The 17,523-nt window shown below is 38.5% G+C and overlaps 1 protein-coding gene across 1 annotated transcript; it reads right to left on the reverse strand.

Moving 5' to 3' along the window:
• Window positions 1–6,843: 6,843 nt before the first annotated feature.
• MS4A2 (membrane spanning 4-domains A2) lies at window positions 6,844–16,852 on the reverse strand. Its single transcript, XM_033119128.1, has 7 exons — window positions 15,984–16,852; window positions 14,785–14,908; window positions 14,112–14,246; window positions 12,469–12,525; window positions 11,786–11,941; window positions 11,328–11,423; window positions 6,844–10,466 (listed from the first exon to the last, which is right to left on the reverse strand). The coding sequence occupies exons 1-7, from the start codon at window positions 16,043–16,045 to the stop codon at window positions 10,368–10,370; spliced, it is 729 nt and encodes a 242-aa protein (XP_032975019.1). The 5' UTR covers window positions 16,046–16,852; the 3' UTR covers window positions 6,844–10,367.
• Window positions 16,853–17,523: the final 671 nt, after the last annotated feature.

Genomic DNA, 17,523 nt, shown 5'->3' on the forward strand with positions numbered 1-17,523 from the left:
TCTTGCTATTGAATATATATGTTCAATGGGGTGGGGGCTGAGAGGTCTCCCTATTTGCCAGACATTGACTTTAGCAAAAGCCCAGAACTGTAAGTTACCATTGATTAAATCGGTCAAATAGACATTTCCCAGAAAACTAGGCAGAATGGTGATTCAGTAAATAATGGTGAAGTAAAGGAGACAACTTTTTCTTGTACCCGTTTATTGCCAATAGCAGTTCACTGGTTTACTGTGGTGTTCGGACTCTTTTATAGTAGACACTAGTGTTCCATCATATGTATTTTACTCATTAGTGCATGCAAACAAGCCCTCTATAATTAAGTCTCAGAACCTATGTAAGTAATTAGCTTCCAACTGAAATCTCTATTTAATTACTACGATGTGTGTGTGGTTTTGTTTTTACTTTTGTTTTTTTTTCCCACCGCCCAGAAATTAACTGGATTCTGACACTATCTACCTGGAGGTAGCACCAAATCCCACAGGTTAAGGGCTCAGTCCTACAAACTCCCCCACCATCCCTTCCAATCCTCCAATCCCCGAGTACAAATGCCCATCAATAGGCAACTTGATAAAGTTGTGGCACACCCACACAATGGAATATTACTCTGTACACATAAAAATATGGATGACCATCAAAATAAGTTTGCTGAGTAAAAGAAGCCAAATAAAAAAAGAGTACATACTCATTATACAAGATCGGACAATTAAGTTTGCGAACTTGTTGCAATGATGTTGCTAAGCTTTTTTGATATGAGGGATTGTTCATTATGAATTTGTACCAACTGAACTAACAGTTATCCAAGTGTACTATTTGGTACTGATGAAAAGACTGCATGAAAAGCTTAGACAAACACAACCTGAACTTTTTGCCAACAATTCATGGCTCTTGCATCAGGACAATGCACCAGCTCACACAGTATTGTCCGTGACGGAGTTTTAGCCAGTAAAAAAATAACTGTATTAGAACACCCTCCATACTCACCTGACCTGGCCCCCAATGACTTCTTTCTTTACTCAAAGACAAAGGAAACATTGAAATGAAGACATTTTGATGACATTCAGGATATCAAGGGTAATACGATGACAGCTCTGATGGCCATTCCAGAAAGAATTCAAAATTACTTTGAAGGGTGGGCTAGGCACTGGCATCAGTGCATAGCTTCCTAAGGGGAGTACTTGGAAGGTGACCATAGTGATATTCAGCAATGAAGTATGTAGCACTTTTTCTAGAATGAGTTTGTGAATGTAATTGTCAGACCTCGTATCTTACCACACTATGACTGGGAAAGGAAGGAAGGCAAAAAAAAATGTTTTGCAAAGAGGTTCCTCTTTCTGAAATAATCTACAAGGTCACCTTTTCCCACACAGGAAATGGAATTCTCTCCAACACCATGGTTGAGAACATACAGAAACAACATTTATAAATAACAAAGAGTAAAGATTTTATATTTAGTGAGCGAGTCTACTCTCCCAGATGCAAAATTTGGGCCAGACATTACGTAAAGCACTATAGATCCACAAATATAGTTGAACATTTTCATAATGACATGGAAGAAAGACAATCTTGTACCTACAGCTTATAGTGTTTACTTGCACATATACTTAACCCCTCAGTGTTAGTTCTGGAGAGTCATCTCTGGTGACAGACATCTGCTTTCACCCTAGCACCTTGTTCCAACTTAAACTTTCTCTTTCCTGGTAAAAGGGAATATAAATTCCTTTAAAGGGAAGGGAATGGGTATATAGGTATATAGGTTAGCACCAAGCATTTAATGAAGTTGTCTTGAATATATAAGTTGGGTTGTTTTTTTTGTTTGTTTTTTTTAATGAAAACCAAATGAGCCCTTCTCATTTCATATTCTACCTTGAGTAAAAGGGGCTATAAGACTGGAGTCAATACTTCCCAGATGCCTTTGGTGCTAGGGTTCTGGATGCAGCTTATACCCTGCCAGTGATATGTACTAGAATCACATTTGGTAGGAAAAGAGTTACAAATCATAACCCTATAATTAAATTCTCTCTTTGCCTTTGATTTTGGACAGTTTCATTATCATGTGTCTTGGAGAAGGTTGTTTTGCAGGGAGATTATGGGGTGATTCATTATCTTTGTGAACTTGGATGTAAAGGTCTCTCCCCAGGTTTGGGAAGTTCTTTGCTATTACTTTCTTAAATAGACTTTTTGCCCCCTTTCTCTTTCTGGAACTCCAGTTATTCTAACATTTGTATGTTTCATGGTGTCCCATAAATCATGTAGGCTTTCTTTGCTCTTTTATTATTTTTTCTTTGTTTTCCTGTGACTAAGTTATTTCAAAGTTCCTGTCTTCTAGATCACCGATCCTATCTTCTGTTTGATCTATTCTGCCGTAATAAATGCTCTCTGTTGCATTTTTTTATTTGTTCATTAAATTCTCCAACTCCAAAATTTCCATTCAGATCTTTTTTATGATTTCTATCTCTTTATTAAATATCTCATTTGGTTCATAAGTTGTTTTCCTGATTTCATTAATTATATTTCTGTGTTTTCTTGTAGCTCATTGAGTTTCCTCAAAACAGTTGGTTTGAATTCTTTATCAACCAAATCTCAAAATTCTGTGTCTCTGAATTCAGCTGGAGGGTTATTCTTACCTTATGGTGACAATATGTTGTCTTGATTCTTCATGTTCCTTTGATTTTGTGTTACTATTTTCACATTTGAATCAACAGACACCTCCTAAAATATCTTTGCCATATCTAGTGGGAGATATTTTTTGTTGGTGCTGCTTATATCTGATATTTTCTCCAACACTATATGGATACACCTGCTCCACATTTCTTACTCTTTCCTGTGGCAAAATTCTTAAGCTTGTGTATCTTTTCTTGTTCTCACAGCTCACCAGGCTGGCTGCTGGAAACCTCTTTTGTTTTCTCAGAAGGTGGCTCAAGTTTGTGGTTTCTCCCCTGTTTACTGAGGCTGGCGCCGCCTCCCTGCTGCACTCAGGAGCACGCAGAAGGACCCAGCCACAGAATGGGGAAGGTGTGAGTTTAGCACCTGCATTGGGGTGCCCACATGTCACTTGGGAGATGTCAGGTGAAGTTCTCCCAGCAGCTCATGGGTGGGCTTCCTGCCAGAGTCCTAAAACCCATCAGCAGGAACCATGTTCCTTTAGGCCTTTAATATTTTTATCTATCTCTTTCTTAAAATCTTCCCACTCCCAAGTCATGGAGAGATCTCTTCCCACCCTCAGGTCCTGCCTTCATACTCAGGGTGCTGCAGGAGAAAACAGGCTTCTACAGTAGTTTCCCTCACAGCTGTGGTGGCCCAGAGTCACTCTCCCCTCCCTTTCCCAAAGGACAGGCGGTCACTGGCTATTTCAGCCCCCTGTTGTGTCACCTCGAAGATGAGATGTCACTGACAAAGTTCCTCTTACCCTCTCCAATGTGTCCTAAGCTTGTGTTTTGTTTTGTTTTTCTCAAACTGAGTGCTAGAATCTCTTTGAGAGGGCTGGATTTCTACAAGGTCTCCTTTATCTGTGGATGTCTGCCCACGTCAGCATTCTCTTGGTTTTCCCCTACTGGGGTGGATTGGGCTCTGGCCAGTTAACAAGCTCCTGCTTATTCCACAGTCTCTATGGAGGTCTGTCTATCTATTATCCACAGCACAGGTAGGCAAGACACTTCCTGGGTCCCTTGATGTATGGTGCTGAATCCCACAGCCCACACAGAGGTACTTTTGTTCATGGATGGATGCAGAATTAATTGTTTAAAATGGGAGACAAAAAGGAGGGATGTCTTATGCTACCATGATGCTGTTGTCACTCTTAACACTCCATGTTTCTGTTATCAGGAACAAATAAACAATCACTTGGAAGATAGAGGTAATTTATTACACACTTCCCATGACTAAGAGAGGTAGTAGAGCCAAGTGGAAAAAACATAGATGCTAAAGTCAAGCTGGCCTGCATTTAACTTCCAGCTCTGTAATCCATTGGCTAAGCTATCTTGAGCAAATTGTTTTTATTTTTGTTATGTAAAGAAGCTTACAGTTTAAAAGAGAGAGAGAGAGATTGCTTACCTTAAGAGTTTGTTTTATGGATTAAAATAAAGGAAGAAAAGTTAGATTTTCAACAGGAGGCTAAAGACATAATGAAAGTTTAATTAGTTTTAGCTTTATTTTCTTTCTTACTCTTTCATAAGACTTAAAATTCCAGTTCAACTTTGTTTATTTAATTGTTGATTTCCCATGATACCTTTCCATGCTAGAGATACTCTTCCTTTGTTTTCTAATAGCATCTTCTATTTACCCAAGTGAATCTTTCTGTCTCTATTTGAACATGAACTTTGGAGGGCAGGATTCATAGCTTATTCACATCTTCTGTTCTGTGTTCTAGCAAAATGTCTGGAATCCAACAGGGGATCAGTCTTTATTCTGGTCTATTGCCATATCCATAGAATCACATTAAATAAAATAATTATTTATTTTAAAATGACAAAAGATGTGGCTGGAGACATAGTGGTCTATCCTAGGATGCTTGTCTCTTAAAAAAAAAAAAAAGTCACTGAAAACTATACCATGTAAAAAACTATTCCTAACTTTCCCACATAGAGTAACTGCCAACCCTCCTCTGAGCAGACAGAATCTATCCCCATGAGCAAGGCCTTGCAGAAACACAAAAGTGTTATCTGGGCCCCTGAAGTTGAGAACAGAAAATGAGCCAATCTACTGCGGCACGTTTTTGGCCTGGCTTAGTGTTAGAGCCAAGGATTGCCCTGATTATCTTTCTTTTCCTTTTGTTTGTTACAGAGTAAGACTCTTGCACTGTTTTCCTAGCAGTTCATTTCTAATAGGCTGATATTATGTGTTAAAGTATTCCTCATTGCTGAAATAGAAGAGTTATGTTTTTAGAAGTTTCCCAAAGCTCATCTGATACCATTTTCCCTATAGCCTCTCTCCATCTACTTCTCTGCATTTTTAGGACTTAGATATTATCATCTCATAATATATATTTATTGCAGGGATGCCAGATGGCTCAGCTGGTTAGAGCGCAAGCTCAGAGCAACAAGGTTGCCGGTTCAATTCCCACATGGGCCAGTGAGCTGCACCCTCCACAACTAGATTGAAGACAACGAGCTGCCGCTGAGCTTCCGGAGGGGCGGCCGGGTGGCTTAGTTGGTTAGAGTGCGAGCTCTCAACAACAAGGCTGCCAGTTCAATTCCCACATGGGATGGTGGGCTGCGCCCCCTGCAACTAAAGACTGAAAACGGCAACTGGACTTGGAGCTGAGCTGCGCCCTCCACAACTAGATTGAAGGACTTGGAGCTGATGGGCCCTGGAGAAACACACTGTTCCCCAATAAAAATTAAAAAAAAAAAATATATATATATATATATTTTTTAATATATAAAATAAATATATAAATATAAATTTATATAAATTTATATAAATTTTATATATAAAATTTTTATATATAAAAAAATATATACATATATGGTTGCATTTTCATTTACCTGGAAGTATTCTATGTGAAAGCTACTAGAAATGACCTTCCCTGGTCTCTTTCAGGGTCCCATATCCACTTTCTCCAACCAGAAATAACAAGGGAGAGGTGAATTTTGTCAAAAGCTTCTGAAAAGTTGGAACAGGTCTCTTTTCCTAACTTCAGGTTCAGGATTAGGCATCAATATTTATGAATGCAAAAATATGTCCCATACACCATTCTAGGCACTTTGCTACATGATCTCTGAACATATACATGTATTTAAAGCAGTTAAATTAAATATATCCATTTAAAAGACATGGGAAAAAAACTAAGATAAAATTTAAGACATTACCCAAGGTAATAGAGCTAGTATCTAATGTAGCCACTACAATTTGCTTCTGAGTATATTATATTCCAAAGTCCACATTCTAAACAGTCCTTGCTCCTCCATGTTGTTCAAAAAAACCCTCTGCAGACAGTCCCAGATAGAGGCTATTTGGGAGACATAAATGTCCTCTGTCTGTGGAGTAGAGGTTTCCCAGTGGAGGGAAATACAGATGGTGACTACCAATGGACTCTCACACTCTGTACAAATAAATTTATCTCAACATTCTAAATCAAGCTGAAATTATGAATATGGTACCTTAGTTTATCATTGTTTCTTGTAAGTAGAGCCATACCTCAGAGGATGGGAATTATGTGGGAAATTTTATTTCTAAGACAATTTTCAGAAAGAAATCTTTGATTGGCTTTTGTCAGGGGACTTTAGAACGAATGTCATCATCCCAGATGTCTTGCTAGATGATACATTAAATAGCTCTGATTTCTGTTGCTATCCCAACCACAACTTAGTAATTGTGATTCCCACAAGCACAGAATGTGTAAATAGAAAGATCAGGTGGGAATCTTTTGTTCTGAACTGCTCATTTTCAGATGGAAAACCTGAGATCCACAAAGGGAAAAGACTTTGCCAAGTTCACATAGTGAATAAATTAGAGTCAGGACCAACTTGTAAAATGTGACTCATAATCCAGTGTCCTTTTAGCTTCATCCCACCATTTATCGACAAGAGATGGCTGACGATTGTCCTTACACCTGTTTTTCTCTCTGTGGGGATATTTATAGATGTGCCATTTGATAAAGCATTAATAAAATAGAGGACTCCAGAAATGGTTCTTGGTCCTTTGTATCATTGAATTAATGCTTTCATTCTATTATTCTTGATCAGTCTCTCTCTCTCTTTCTCACGCACACACACACACACACATACACACACACACAAGAAGTCAAGCTTAATGATTCCAATTTATTGCACAAATACAGTAATTGAGGATACATCAAGATCACAAGTAGACTAACAATAAATGATAATATACTACATCTGAGGTAAAGTGGTTATAAAGCAAGAATCAAGGCTGGATGAAAAGGTGTGCATTAGGCAGTCTTCTTGGAGAAGATGAGCTTTAAGTTGAAATTCTTGGAAAGATAATTTGGAACAAGGAATGTGTGAAGAGCATGCCAGTTATGTGCTCAGTGTATGCCTGAAATAGACATGTGATAGAAGACAGGCAGGGGCAGAACACTATCAGAATGGTCTTGATACAAAAATTGTGTTGTGTACATAGAAAATACAGTCAACAATGTGGTTACAATATGAATTGAGAGAAATTTACTTTTAAAATTTTGCTTTAATTATAATACACCCACCCAACTTTTTGAGAACAGCTGAATTAAGAGGGTTTTTAATATGACTGTGAATTTCACTTATCCAAACTGCGACTTTGCTGCTATGGCCAGTACGAATATTTCTCATTTGGGCTAGATGTCAAGCTTGTTTTTCCTCCAAGATAGGTAATCAAAGAATTAAACTGCGGCCTGATTAAAATGGGCTCTTTGGGAAAAAAATGAATTGAATGAATGAAAGAGTGTTGCAAACTATTATACAATTGTAACGATAGACTGGATCCATTTCTAGAGGTCCTTGTAGATCAGGCTTTAGTGTTTGGATGTGAGTACATCTGCCATAGAAGTGATGTGATTAAAACCTATGGATGCTCAAAAATGGAGATGCAGCTTAGCAAGCTACACGGTGAAAGGGTATATTTTCATTCTGCTATCAAATTTTGAGAAACAAATATATATTTCAGAAAACTGAAAATAGACTGCCTGAGATCCTGAGATTAGATAGGCATACAAGTCACTTAATCATATGCTGTATGGTTATGTGATCATTTTTATAGTCTGGAGAAATTAACATCTACTTATCACTTTTTAATTTTGGCACCCTAAATACATAAAACGTAATTAATTATTTTATTAATGAATTGTGAGTAATACCCAAAACTGATTTTTCAGTCCCTCCACAGGACTGAAAGCCTAAAGATTTGAACTCCTTTTTCCTTCTCTTACTAATAAAAACATCAACAGCAGCAAAATTATTTTGTGTATTTTTCTTCACTGCTTTTTATTCACAGTCTACTCTCATTTCTCACATCACATATACCCCCATTCTCTCTCTCTCTAAATGCCTCTGCAAGTGTTTTATTCATTTACTCATCCCCATAACCATTTTTAATTTCTCTGCACCTTTTCCATTCACTCACCATTGCTATTTTCTATGGCCTGTCTCCGCGCCTTACCTGGAGTTGATTTATCAGTATAGATTTTTCTCTTGCCCAAGCCTACAGATCCTGTCTCTGAGGGTTATTTTTTCCTCTTTGTCTAATTGCTCTCTACTTTAGGCTACCTGCTGTCTACTCTTTCACAATGTACTTTTCTGAATAAGTCTTGTTTCTTTTGCCCTGGATTTTTTTCCCTTCTATTTTCCCTCTGATTATAGACATGTGAAGGTTCACTTGGCTTCGTTTTTATCTCAATATAATTCTCTTGGACTGTTAATCTGCTTCACTTAATAATGAGCTCTCTTATAATGACACTAAATATGTCACCACATTTCATCTGTACCAGAACTCTACAGAGGATGCCATCAGACCCTCTCCAGGTGCATTTCTCTTTGGTCGCCTAATATTGATCATCGAAAGCTGATTTAGGTCTTTCTGGACTCCTCCCTTATCAATTCATATTTTTGACTTCCCATCATTTCTTTCAACATTTCCAGGTGCTCTCCATTGGTCTTAGACTCAAATATTTAATGTGTTAATCAACCAACTGCTTGTCTAAGTTTATCCTTTAATTCAGCTTATTAACGAGAAGACCAATTAGTCTTTCTCTCTGTGTTTTAGATATGACTATTTCTATCCATTCCCACTGACTTCATTTTAGCTCAGGTCTTCATTAATTTATTCTTTTTTTCATTTCAAATTCCACCGTAAATAATCTTTCCACTTATGGTTTCCTTTTTACCAGATACTGAGTAACTTAAACTGCCCATTGCCCATTCATCCGTCTGCAAACATTATTGAACAATATTGTGTCAGTGAATGTGCTGATGATTTAGGCAATATACAGACTTTTATGAGATTCTGCATATGAGATTCACAAAAAAAACGTGTGATCATTGAGGGAACGTAAAATATTTGCATTTAGAAAGTTATATATAGTATAAGAGTGTGTGTGTGTGTGTTTGAAAAATTCATCGTCTCGAGAGAGGAGCAATCTTGACTAGAAAATTTCAAAGAATGAGGTGAGATTTTAAATAGGCATTGAAGAAAGAAGAAACAAGCAAGCAGCATAACAAAGAGAAAGTTCAAGTGGATTAGAGAGTGGGGCTTTTGAGGTTAAGTATAAAATGGACTTAGATTTTCTATCATTGGAAATTACTAAGATTTGGAGATTGCATATATATATATATATATATATATATATGAATTAAATAATTTATATAATAATATTTTTCTCTTTTAGAGCAGTGTGTGTGTGTGTGTGTGTGTGTGTGTGTGTTTGCACAACACACCTTTAGTGCTGGCAGGTAAGTTATTCCTAATATTTTAATTTTACAGATGAGGTAACCCAGCTTAAATAAATGGTTAAGTCATTAGCCACAACTCCCTCAAATAATAAGCAATAGGCCTGGGATTCCAACACAGACTCCCTGCGTTTATAAGACCAGTGACCCTTCTAACACACCATGTTGTTTTCTCCATATAATAAAATCAAACATAAGCAGGAAGCATCATTACTAATCTGATATGGATCCACCAAAATATTTAATACGTGCTTGCAGAATGTCTATTCAAATCTCCATCTGACTATCCTCCTAACTCTACAGCTACAAATTTGGTCTCCTTATCGCTTCCAAATTCACTTCAGAATCATTTCTTTCTCCTTTTCCATTCTACTGCTGGCCTGACCTGCTGGGATATCCTCCCTAAATCTATACCCATCCACTCCATAAATACACTCTGAACACCCATTATGTGTGAAATACTGGGATACATAATGTGAAAGAGACGAGTGTGGGAAACTTCAAACTCTTAATTGTTTCTCAGGATATGTTTGCTAAGTGGATTTTGCCCTTACGATGCTTACAGTCTAATAGGGGGACATATATCATGCACATCTGTAGTTTTTGCGAACTCTAAAAAGGGTTGAAAACCAAACTGCTAAAGTTTAACTCAACTCTCAACCAGCCTTCCTCTTGTTTTTCCTATTTGCACAGTTATAGGCACACAGTAAATGCTTACTACATGTTGACTGCCCAGAAAACATGGGTTTAAAATAGCAATAGAAAACAAGGGAAACGGGAGTCTATCGTATGTACAAATGGGGGTGGGTGGAGCATTTAGGTCTACAGAAACAACAGGAACAGAGTACTGCCATCTGGAGAATGCGTCACAGTGTAAAATGGGCAAATCATAGAGAGAACTGAGATTTTACCAGTAGGTCCTTCAACAAATATCTTGGCTTACTAGACCATTTGCTATGAATGAGAATGTTCTGAACACACGATGCTTATGAATCAGTGGGAGAAGCTGTCTCCCCTCTGTCTTCCAACTCACTGTAAATCGGTGAATATATGTTTAATTCTTCATAAAGACCATCTTCTGGAATCTGGTGAGGGAAAAAGTATTCAGTATCAATCACCAAGAATTTTCTACCACTAGAAGACTTGTTCAAGAGACACAGGTCCTCTCCTTTCATCTCTCCGAATCTCACACTCTCTCCCATTATGCTCTAATTATTCCCTCCACTTCCAACAAACCAAGCCAGATTGGCTGGCCAGGTGGGACCAAAAGAAATCATGCCAGTCAATGACAAGTTGGTGGATGTTTCTGAACTTTGGTATATCTGCTGTCTCACTGGTCTTTGGAGGAAACCGATCTAAACAGGCAGCCAGACTCGAATGCTTCAGGCAAGTGAACAGACGGAGAATGTGTTTCACCTGGAAGATGTGAGTAAGCATATGTGCATCAGCTACTGGCAGTTCTTTTTCGGATGTCAAAGGTGTGATGGATGGCAAGTAGAAATGCAGGTGCTACTTGTGAATTAGGGAGGAAAGAAAATTGAGGCTTCAGAGCAAGTGGGAAGGTGAAAGCCAAGGAAAAAGAGAACAGGAACAAATATAAGGGAGCTGTTCTGGGAGAGAAAATAAGGCCAGATATCTGAGTGGTTCCATCACATGCTACCTGCACATCCATCTTTCATGCTCGACACATTTCAAAGCATCCGCATTTCATGAAATGAGGAAGGTCCTATTTTCCTAACCCTCTGTCACAGGGACATCCTATGATATGTGTGCTACTTATGAGTGGAATGTGGTTTAAAACATGAGAATTGAAAACCAAAAAACTGAAACTTGGTGAAATCATTTTCTGGATAAAATGTTCCAGGAAATCTAGGCCATGTGTTTCAGCAATTAAGCTCAAACTCTTTAGCCTGTCATTCAGGATTTAGTATCAGGCCTCTGCCTACCTTTCCTTTGAGTAATTCTCCAATTCTGTAGAGTGTGAGTAACACAGCGACGCCAAACCCCAGAATAGTGAGAAACAGAATCATCGCCACAATTTCCTGTTGAACAACCAAGAACAACCAAAAAGACAAGTAGAGTCCCAAGGTAAGTGACCCCAAGGTGCGTCCCCTTACAGCAGCTCCTGTTTTCATCACCCACCCCCACCCCCGGGATCAGTCTCTATAAAGTGACACATGCACGGGAAAACCAGGAGATGGTTACTCAAGGCAGATGACTCCAACCTTGCGGAATTCGGCTGGGGTGTGGGGAGAGGCAGCCAGCAGCTCCGTGCATGAACCCACAGAAGACCACATCATGTGACAGAGGTTGCAAAAAAGGACTGTGTTCATGGAAAAGGAAATGAGGGCTTCTTACTTAGATTAGGACCCAGAATCTTAGCTTTCCCACAAGAAATACATACAGTGGAAAAACAAGCCGCTAAGCAGAAGTCATCCTCATAAGCTTCCTGGCAAAAGTGGATATACACCAAGCTGTTCTTTAGGTTGGTGACCAGAATAACGATTCCTGTTCCCGCAGCTATGCTGCTGACCAAGCTGGCTCCCAGGCTTCCTCGCATCTGATGATAAAAAACACTTAGATCCCGTCCTGTGACTGCCCGTGCACTCAATTAACCCCCGGGCATGTCAGGCGTGAATGTATCCAGCACACTCTGCACTTACTCAAAATAGAGATTAAAAAGGGGAAATCTTGCAAATGTACTCATTTAATAAGGATTTACAAGCTTCTTGCTAGGACTGCGTTCATGAAGACCCACATGGACACACAACCTCTGTCCTCCGTAGTCTCCTTAATTGGAAACAAATCACTTATTTGAGTATATGTCTATACTTACAAGGACAAGGCTGGTGTGAGAATATTTTTTAAACAAGTGTCCAGGTAATTACACTTTCTTGTTTTTAAAGGACACAATTGATATTTCAATGATTATATGTTAATGGTTATATTCAACACAAAATAGATTGGAAAGAAAAATCACATATCCACCTTATTTTATAACATAAGAGACAATGACATGGCTCCTTCAAGACTCCTAAATTCTACTTTTCTTACCTTCTCAAGGATGAACAAAGACTTGCAACTCACCAGATATGTTGTATCTTTCTTTTCAGACATAATTGACAAAACTCCGGAAATCATAAACTGTCCAAAAGGGGGAGGGAAGTACAGTGAGTCTCTGCTTTTCTCTATGTCCCTTTCACCTCCCCTTCCAAATATAAGATAAAGTTGTGGGTACTCTGTAAAGCCATCCTTTTATGTCCCCCTTGAGCTCACTGTTTTCTTATTCTTATTTCCTACAGCATGTTTCTCAAAATTAAATGTACATATGAACTGTGTGAGGGTCTTGCTAAAATGCAGATTCTTACTCACTAGGTCCTGGATGGGGCTTGAGATTCTTCATTTCTCCCAGGCTCCCCAGGTGATGCTGACCCTGATGGGCCCTGGGTAGCAAGGTCCAACAATACCTGGGGCATGACTCTGTTCTAATACTACTCTCACTGTAATTATTTGTATGCGCACCCTGTGTGTTAGACTGTCAGTTCCTTTGAGCAAGAAGCATGTGTTTGTGGCATGTATATCTCTAGAGTCTGACATATATCATGTAGACATGTAGTAATTATGAAAATGTACGTGGTGAAAACAGAAATCAATAGCATAAATTCAAAACAATTTCAAAGATTCAGATTGTATGATGCGACGAGAGACACTAATAAGCTAAGTGTTTGGGGAATGAAAAGATAAAAAATTTTCAAATTAAAAATGGACAAGGTTCAAGGAGAATTCTGAACAAGTGGTCTGGTGCTAAGTATTTAGCAGAGTGCCAAACCAATGTGATATTTGTTAGAGTTAAAATACATCCTGTGAATGACGTGTAGATACAAAAAAATAACATGGATTAATTGAAAATAAGTATGCTGAGTGAAGGAAGCCAGGCAGTAGAGAGAACAGGCTGTGTAACTTCATTTACATAAAACTCTAGAAAAGGTGAACTAATCTATAGTGACAGAAAGCAGAATAACGATTGCCTGAGGATGGGAAGACGGAATAGAGGGAAGGAGGAACTACCAAGGTGCATAAGGAAACTTTTGGAGGTGATTGATATGTTTATTATATTGATGTGGTAATGTTTTCACATGTCAAAATTTATCAAATTGCATACCTTAAATATGTGCAATTTAGTGTATGTCAATTATACCTCAGTAAAGCTATACATCTTTGTAATCTCATTCGGTCCTCTAGTCTCTAAACAGTATAATAATTAAAAGAGATACAATGAGAGAGCCCCTGGAAAAGGTTTCTAGGGCATGGTAGAAGTTCATTAAATGCCTTTCGACCTTGTTCTCCTCACCTCAGTAATCTCTTTTTCCTCCCTTCACTCAAATAATGTTATTGATGAACAGTGTTAGGGACATTTTTTTCTGGAATTGGATTCTGAAAGTTTAGGTTCTATTTATATTGGCTAAATGTCCCTTGAGCAATTCATTTAGCTATTATAATGTCAGGTTTCTCATCTGATAAAAATGTGCTAATGTGTTTAACTCAAAGTATTTTATAAACTGCAAATATATTTTTATACAAATATGTATGTACAAATACATATAATATAAATATTCTGAATACTGAACACATTCTGAATACTGAACATAAACAGTTGGTTAGATCTGATCCAAATTAGAGAAAAGCTATGTACAGTGTTATTTCACAGACAATTATAGATATATACTCACAAATACCGCTCCCCAGAATGGGAAGCCTGCTTTAAATGATGAAAATAAATCTTTCTCAAATTCTGAAATCTTGAACACGGAGTAGACAATTGTTCCAAAACAAAGACATATCAAACCAATTAGAATTTGTGTTACCTGTAGAAAAATGCATAACTTTTATGGAATAAAAAGACATTTTCCCAAGATTGCATCAATTTCCTTATAATTGAGGCCAAACATGAGAAACTGCCTTGGTGTCTTAGGCAGTCCTGAGAAAGGATTAAATTGCATTATTTTCCAGTATTCTCTGGCTACTCTAAGAATTGATACAGACTGACTTAATGCAGGAATAATCCATACATTTCTCATGTGTGTTTACTTAGATAATCATGGTGGACATCAATAATTGTCCTTTCCATCCAAGTGAAGATAAAAATTATAAATCCTTCACAGCAAGATATGACATTAACCCACCAGCAAGGGTTGGCATATCTTGCCATTCTTGATTTGCCATTCTTATCCTAGTCTTCATGAGAAAATGCTTCTCTTTACCCAGTGGGGTCCAATTAGTGTCAACTCTTCTACCAGGTTCTTTACTCCTCATGAATCCAAGTGCAAAAACTATTGATGCAATCAAGTATTCTTTCCTAGAGCCAGTCCTTACTTTAATTGAGGGTGGAGGAGGCCCACTTACCCCCAGGAATTCCAGCTCTCTCTTCAAAAATGTCCGCCATGTTTGGGGCGGTGGGGGTGGGGCAGCCTTCTCCAACAGGGCGCTATCATGGAAGGGTGCTTCTGAAAGTTCAATTTCAGATACACTGTGAAGTTTAAAAAGAAATTCAGTCGTGAGAAAATTCTCTAACTTCCTGTGCAATGTCCTGAACTCACAGAAAGGGGAGTTTATTTTTTCAAAACAATCCTACAATTAAAATTTTCATTGCAATGAATAAAAAATTGAGACTCTGAGGGTCCAAGTAACTGGCTAAGATCACTATCTCATCAGTGATTAGAGGAGACAAAATGGGACAAAAACCATGCCAAGTCTTATTCTTAATTCAGGATTGATACATGAATTAATCCAAGTTCCTTCCCATTGATTTAAGCACATGAGTGAAAATAAAAACAAGCAAACACATTTACCTATGCATCTCTCAGTCCTTTTAACATAAAAATGTATCTAAAAATATATTTTTAATGACACACCCAATTTCGTGTGCACAAAGGAATGGCTTTGGCAGGTTACTTGAATCTCTCTTCCTATTTTCATCTTCAGAGGAGGTTAACTGGAAATGCTGTCCTTTCTAAACATTTGAAATATACTTAACATTTTGCAATGATATTCAATCTGATATTGATTCCCAAAACTCTGTCTTAAGCCTCTCCTAAAACTTTTAAAAGGAAAATCTTAACATGTGGTCATTTTTGTATTCAAATGAAAACTAAATTATCCACGTCTATCAAGGACTTTACTCCAAGAACATTTCTCCTCTAAACAGTGGGGCAAGATCCCACAGCTTGAGGTTCACAAAGACTAAATAGAAGAATCCCAAGGTCATTTTTAATAGCTTCTGTCCTTTAACACACCTCAGACAGAAAGGCAAAAGATCTCTATGGAGAGTATGAACTCCCCACCTCATACTCAGAATCTGAGCCTCTTCCATTAGAAAAATTAAGTTATTTCCAGTTCACAAGCTGAGTAAAACCCTTCCTCCCCATAAACCAGAGAGACCTACTGGGGAAGTAGAGCAAATAGCTCCCTTATAGTGGGTATTTTAATTAAACCAGATGAGTCCATGCCTGGGTCCATGAATTGACATCTCCCCAGCCCGGTGACTATCTATGGCCCACTAAGTGACTGCGAATAGAAAAAAAAAAAAAATAGCTGGTACTTACTTGGATGGTTCTTGAGGGGATGGGAGAGCAAGTTCTGCTCTGCTTCTACTTTCTATGTCCATTTTTTCATTAAGCGAGCTATCCAGTGATGAAGAATGCTGTTGACAAGCCTTGGTGGGTTTCCTCCCAGGGTATGCTCTGGGTGGGCAGTTAAGAGGCCTGGCTCAGGACATTGATGACTATCTCCATACTGAAGACGTTTGTCAAACAGATAAGTTTACCGGCTGATTAAGATCAGCTGGGGTTGTTATAATGAAGATCAAAATTGAGTCCCTACTGAATAGGGACTAGTGTGAAATGAGGGAATTTGAGACTCCAGGAGAATAGTTCTGCTGGAGACCAACAGAATTTACAGAACCTAAAAATGAAACAGTTTAGTGGAGATTGAGAAGGTAAGAAAAAAACTGCAAAACAGAAAAAGATGTCCTCTTCTGGAGATTTCTCTACTTGTGTCGCAGTTCAGCCATTTCTGTGCCAGAAGTTCTCCAACTGTATGTACATTTGAAAAGCCTGTCTTCCCAGTTGCAGGTATACTGGGCTTCACATGTAATCTAAGGCTGAAGCACTGTTTGCAAGTAGGAGTGTATCTTATCGTCTGCATCTCTGGGTTCGCTCTGCCTTCAATATTATTGTCTTTCTCTCTCTTCTTCTCTTTTGGACACTTTATTTGTATGGCTCTTTGCAGCACATGGTCTCAGAAATTGGATAGGCCGAGTTCTAACTGCTGTGAACCTTTCCTGATAGAATGTGACAGCTGAAAGTTTTCACACTAGACACTCCATTGTCTGCGAAGACTTTAGTTTGTCTGCTGCTTTTGTTATGGGAGTCTCGGTTCTTCTTGCCTATGCACTGAAGAGTCGAAGGTCAGAGCTGATTAATATGCAAGCAGTGTTTATTAGTGATACATTCTCAGGAAAGAGAATTGGCCTAGCCCAGGTGGGAGAGAGGAAGGCAAAGGGAAGGGGGAGATGAGAGAGAGAGAGAGAGAGAGAGAGAGAGAGAGAGAGAGAGAGAGAGAGAGAGAGAGAGAGAGAGAGAGAACCCTTATCACAAGAGCTTATAGTTTGCTGGCTGGAGTGAGAGAACTACACATTGATTGGGTAGAAAAAGGTGGTGCATGCTCTTCCACGGGAGTGCGTGACCCCCTAAGCTGGGTGGAGGTCCATTGACTCAGATCCTTATCTTGCTCCAGACCGTCTCTTGTCACCTATTGTTGTAAAAACAGATACATGGCTGGAGGCAGTTAATCAAAGCTATTTAGAGCTTTCCCTGTAGGTACTATGGACCCCCTCCCACCTCTCCTCCTCCTCCTACATTTTCTAACACTTTGACTTTGATGGCGATGATGGGACAGTGGAAACAGTGAGGGACGTGAACTTGATGGCAATTCCTGTAAGCAGCTCTCAGAAGTATTGGGCCGAGCAGTAAGCTTCAATTAGGGTTAGAGCTAAAGTAATGTGTTCATTCTAAATGCACAACTAGCTGGACCATAATAAGGGAATATACAGGTGAGATTCACAGATTTGGGACACTTTTATTT

This window comes from Rhinolophus ferrumequinum, chromosome 11 (genome assembly GCF_004115265.2).
Source record: "Rhinolophus ferrumequinum isolate MPI-CBG mRhiFer1 chromosome 11, mRhiFer1_v1.p, whole genome shotgun sequence".
Lineage (NCBI taxonomy): Eukaryota > Metazoa > Chordata > Mammalia > Chiroptera > Rhinolophidae > Rhinolophus > Rhinolophus ferrumequinum.

What these genes read in the sequence shown, in the direction of transcription:
- MS4A2 (XM_033119128.1), bottom strand. Translation starts at nt 16,045, where the DNA reads ATGGACATAGAAAGTAGAAGCAGAGCAGAACTTGCTCTCCCATCCCCT. An exon ending in GAGAGCTGGAATTCCTGGGG is followed by an intron (nt 14,247 to 14,784) that starts GTAAGTGGGCCT and finishes ATTTTTCTACAG; the next exon opens with GTAACACAAATTCTAATTGG. An exon ending in CATTCTGGGGAGCGGTATTT is followed by an intron (nt 12,526 to 14,111) that starts GTGAGTATATAT and finishes CCTTTTGGACAG; the next exon opens with TTTATGATTTCCGGAGTTTT.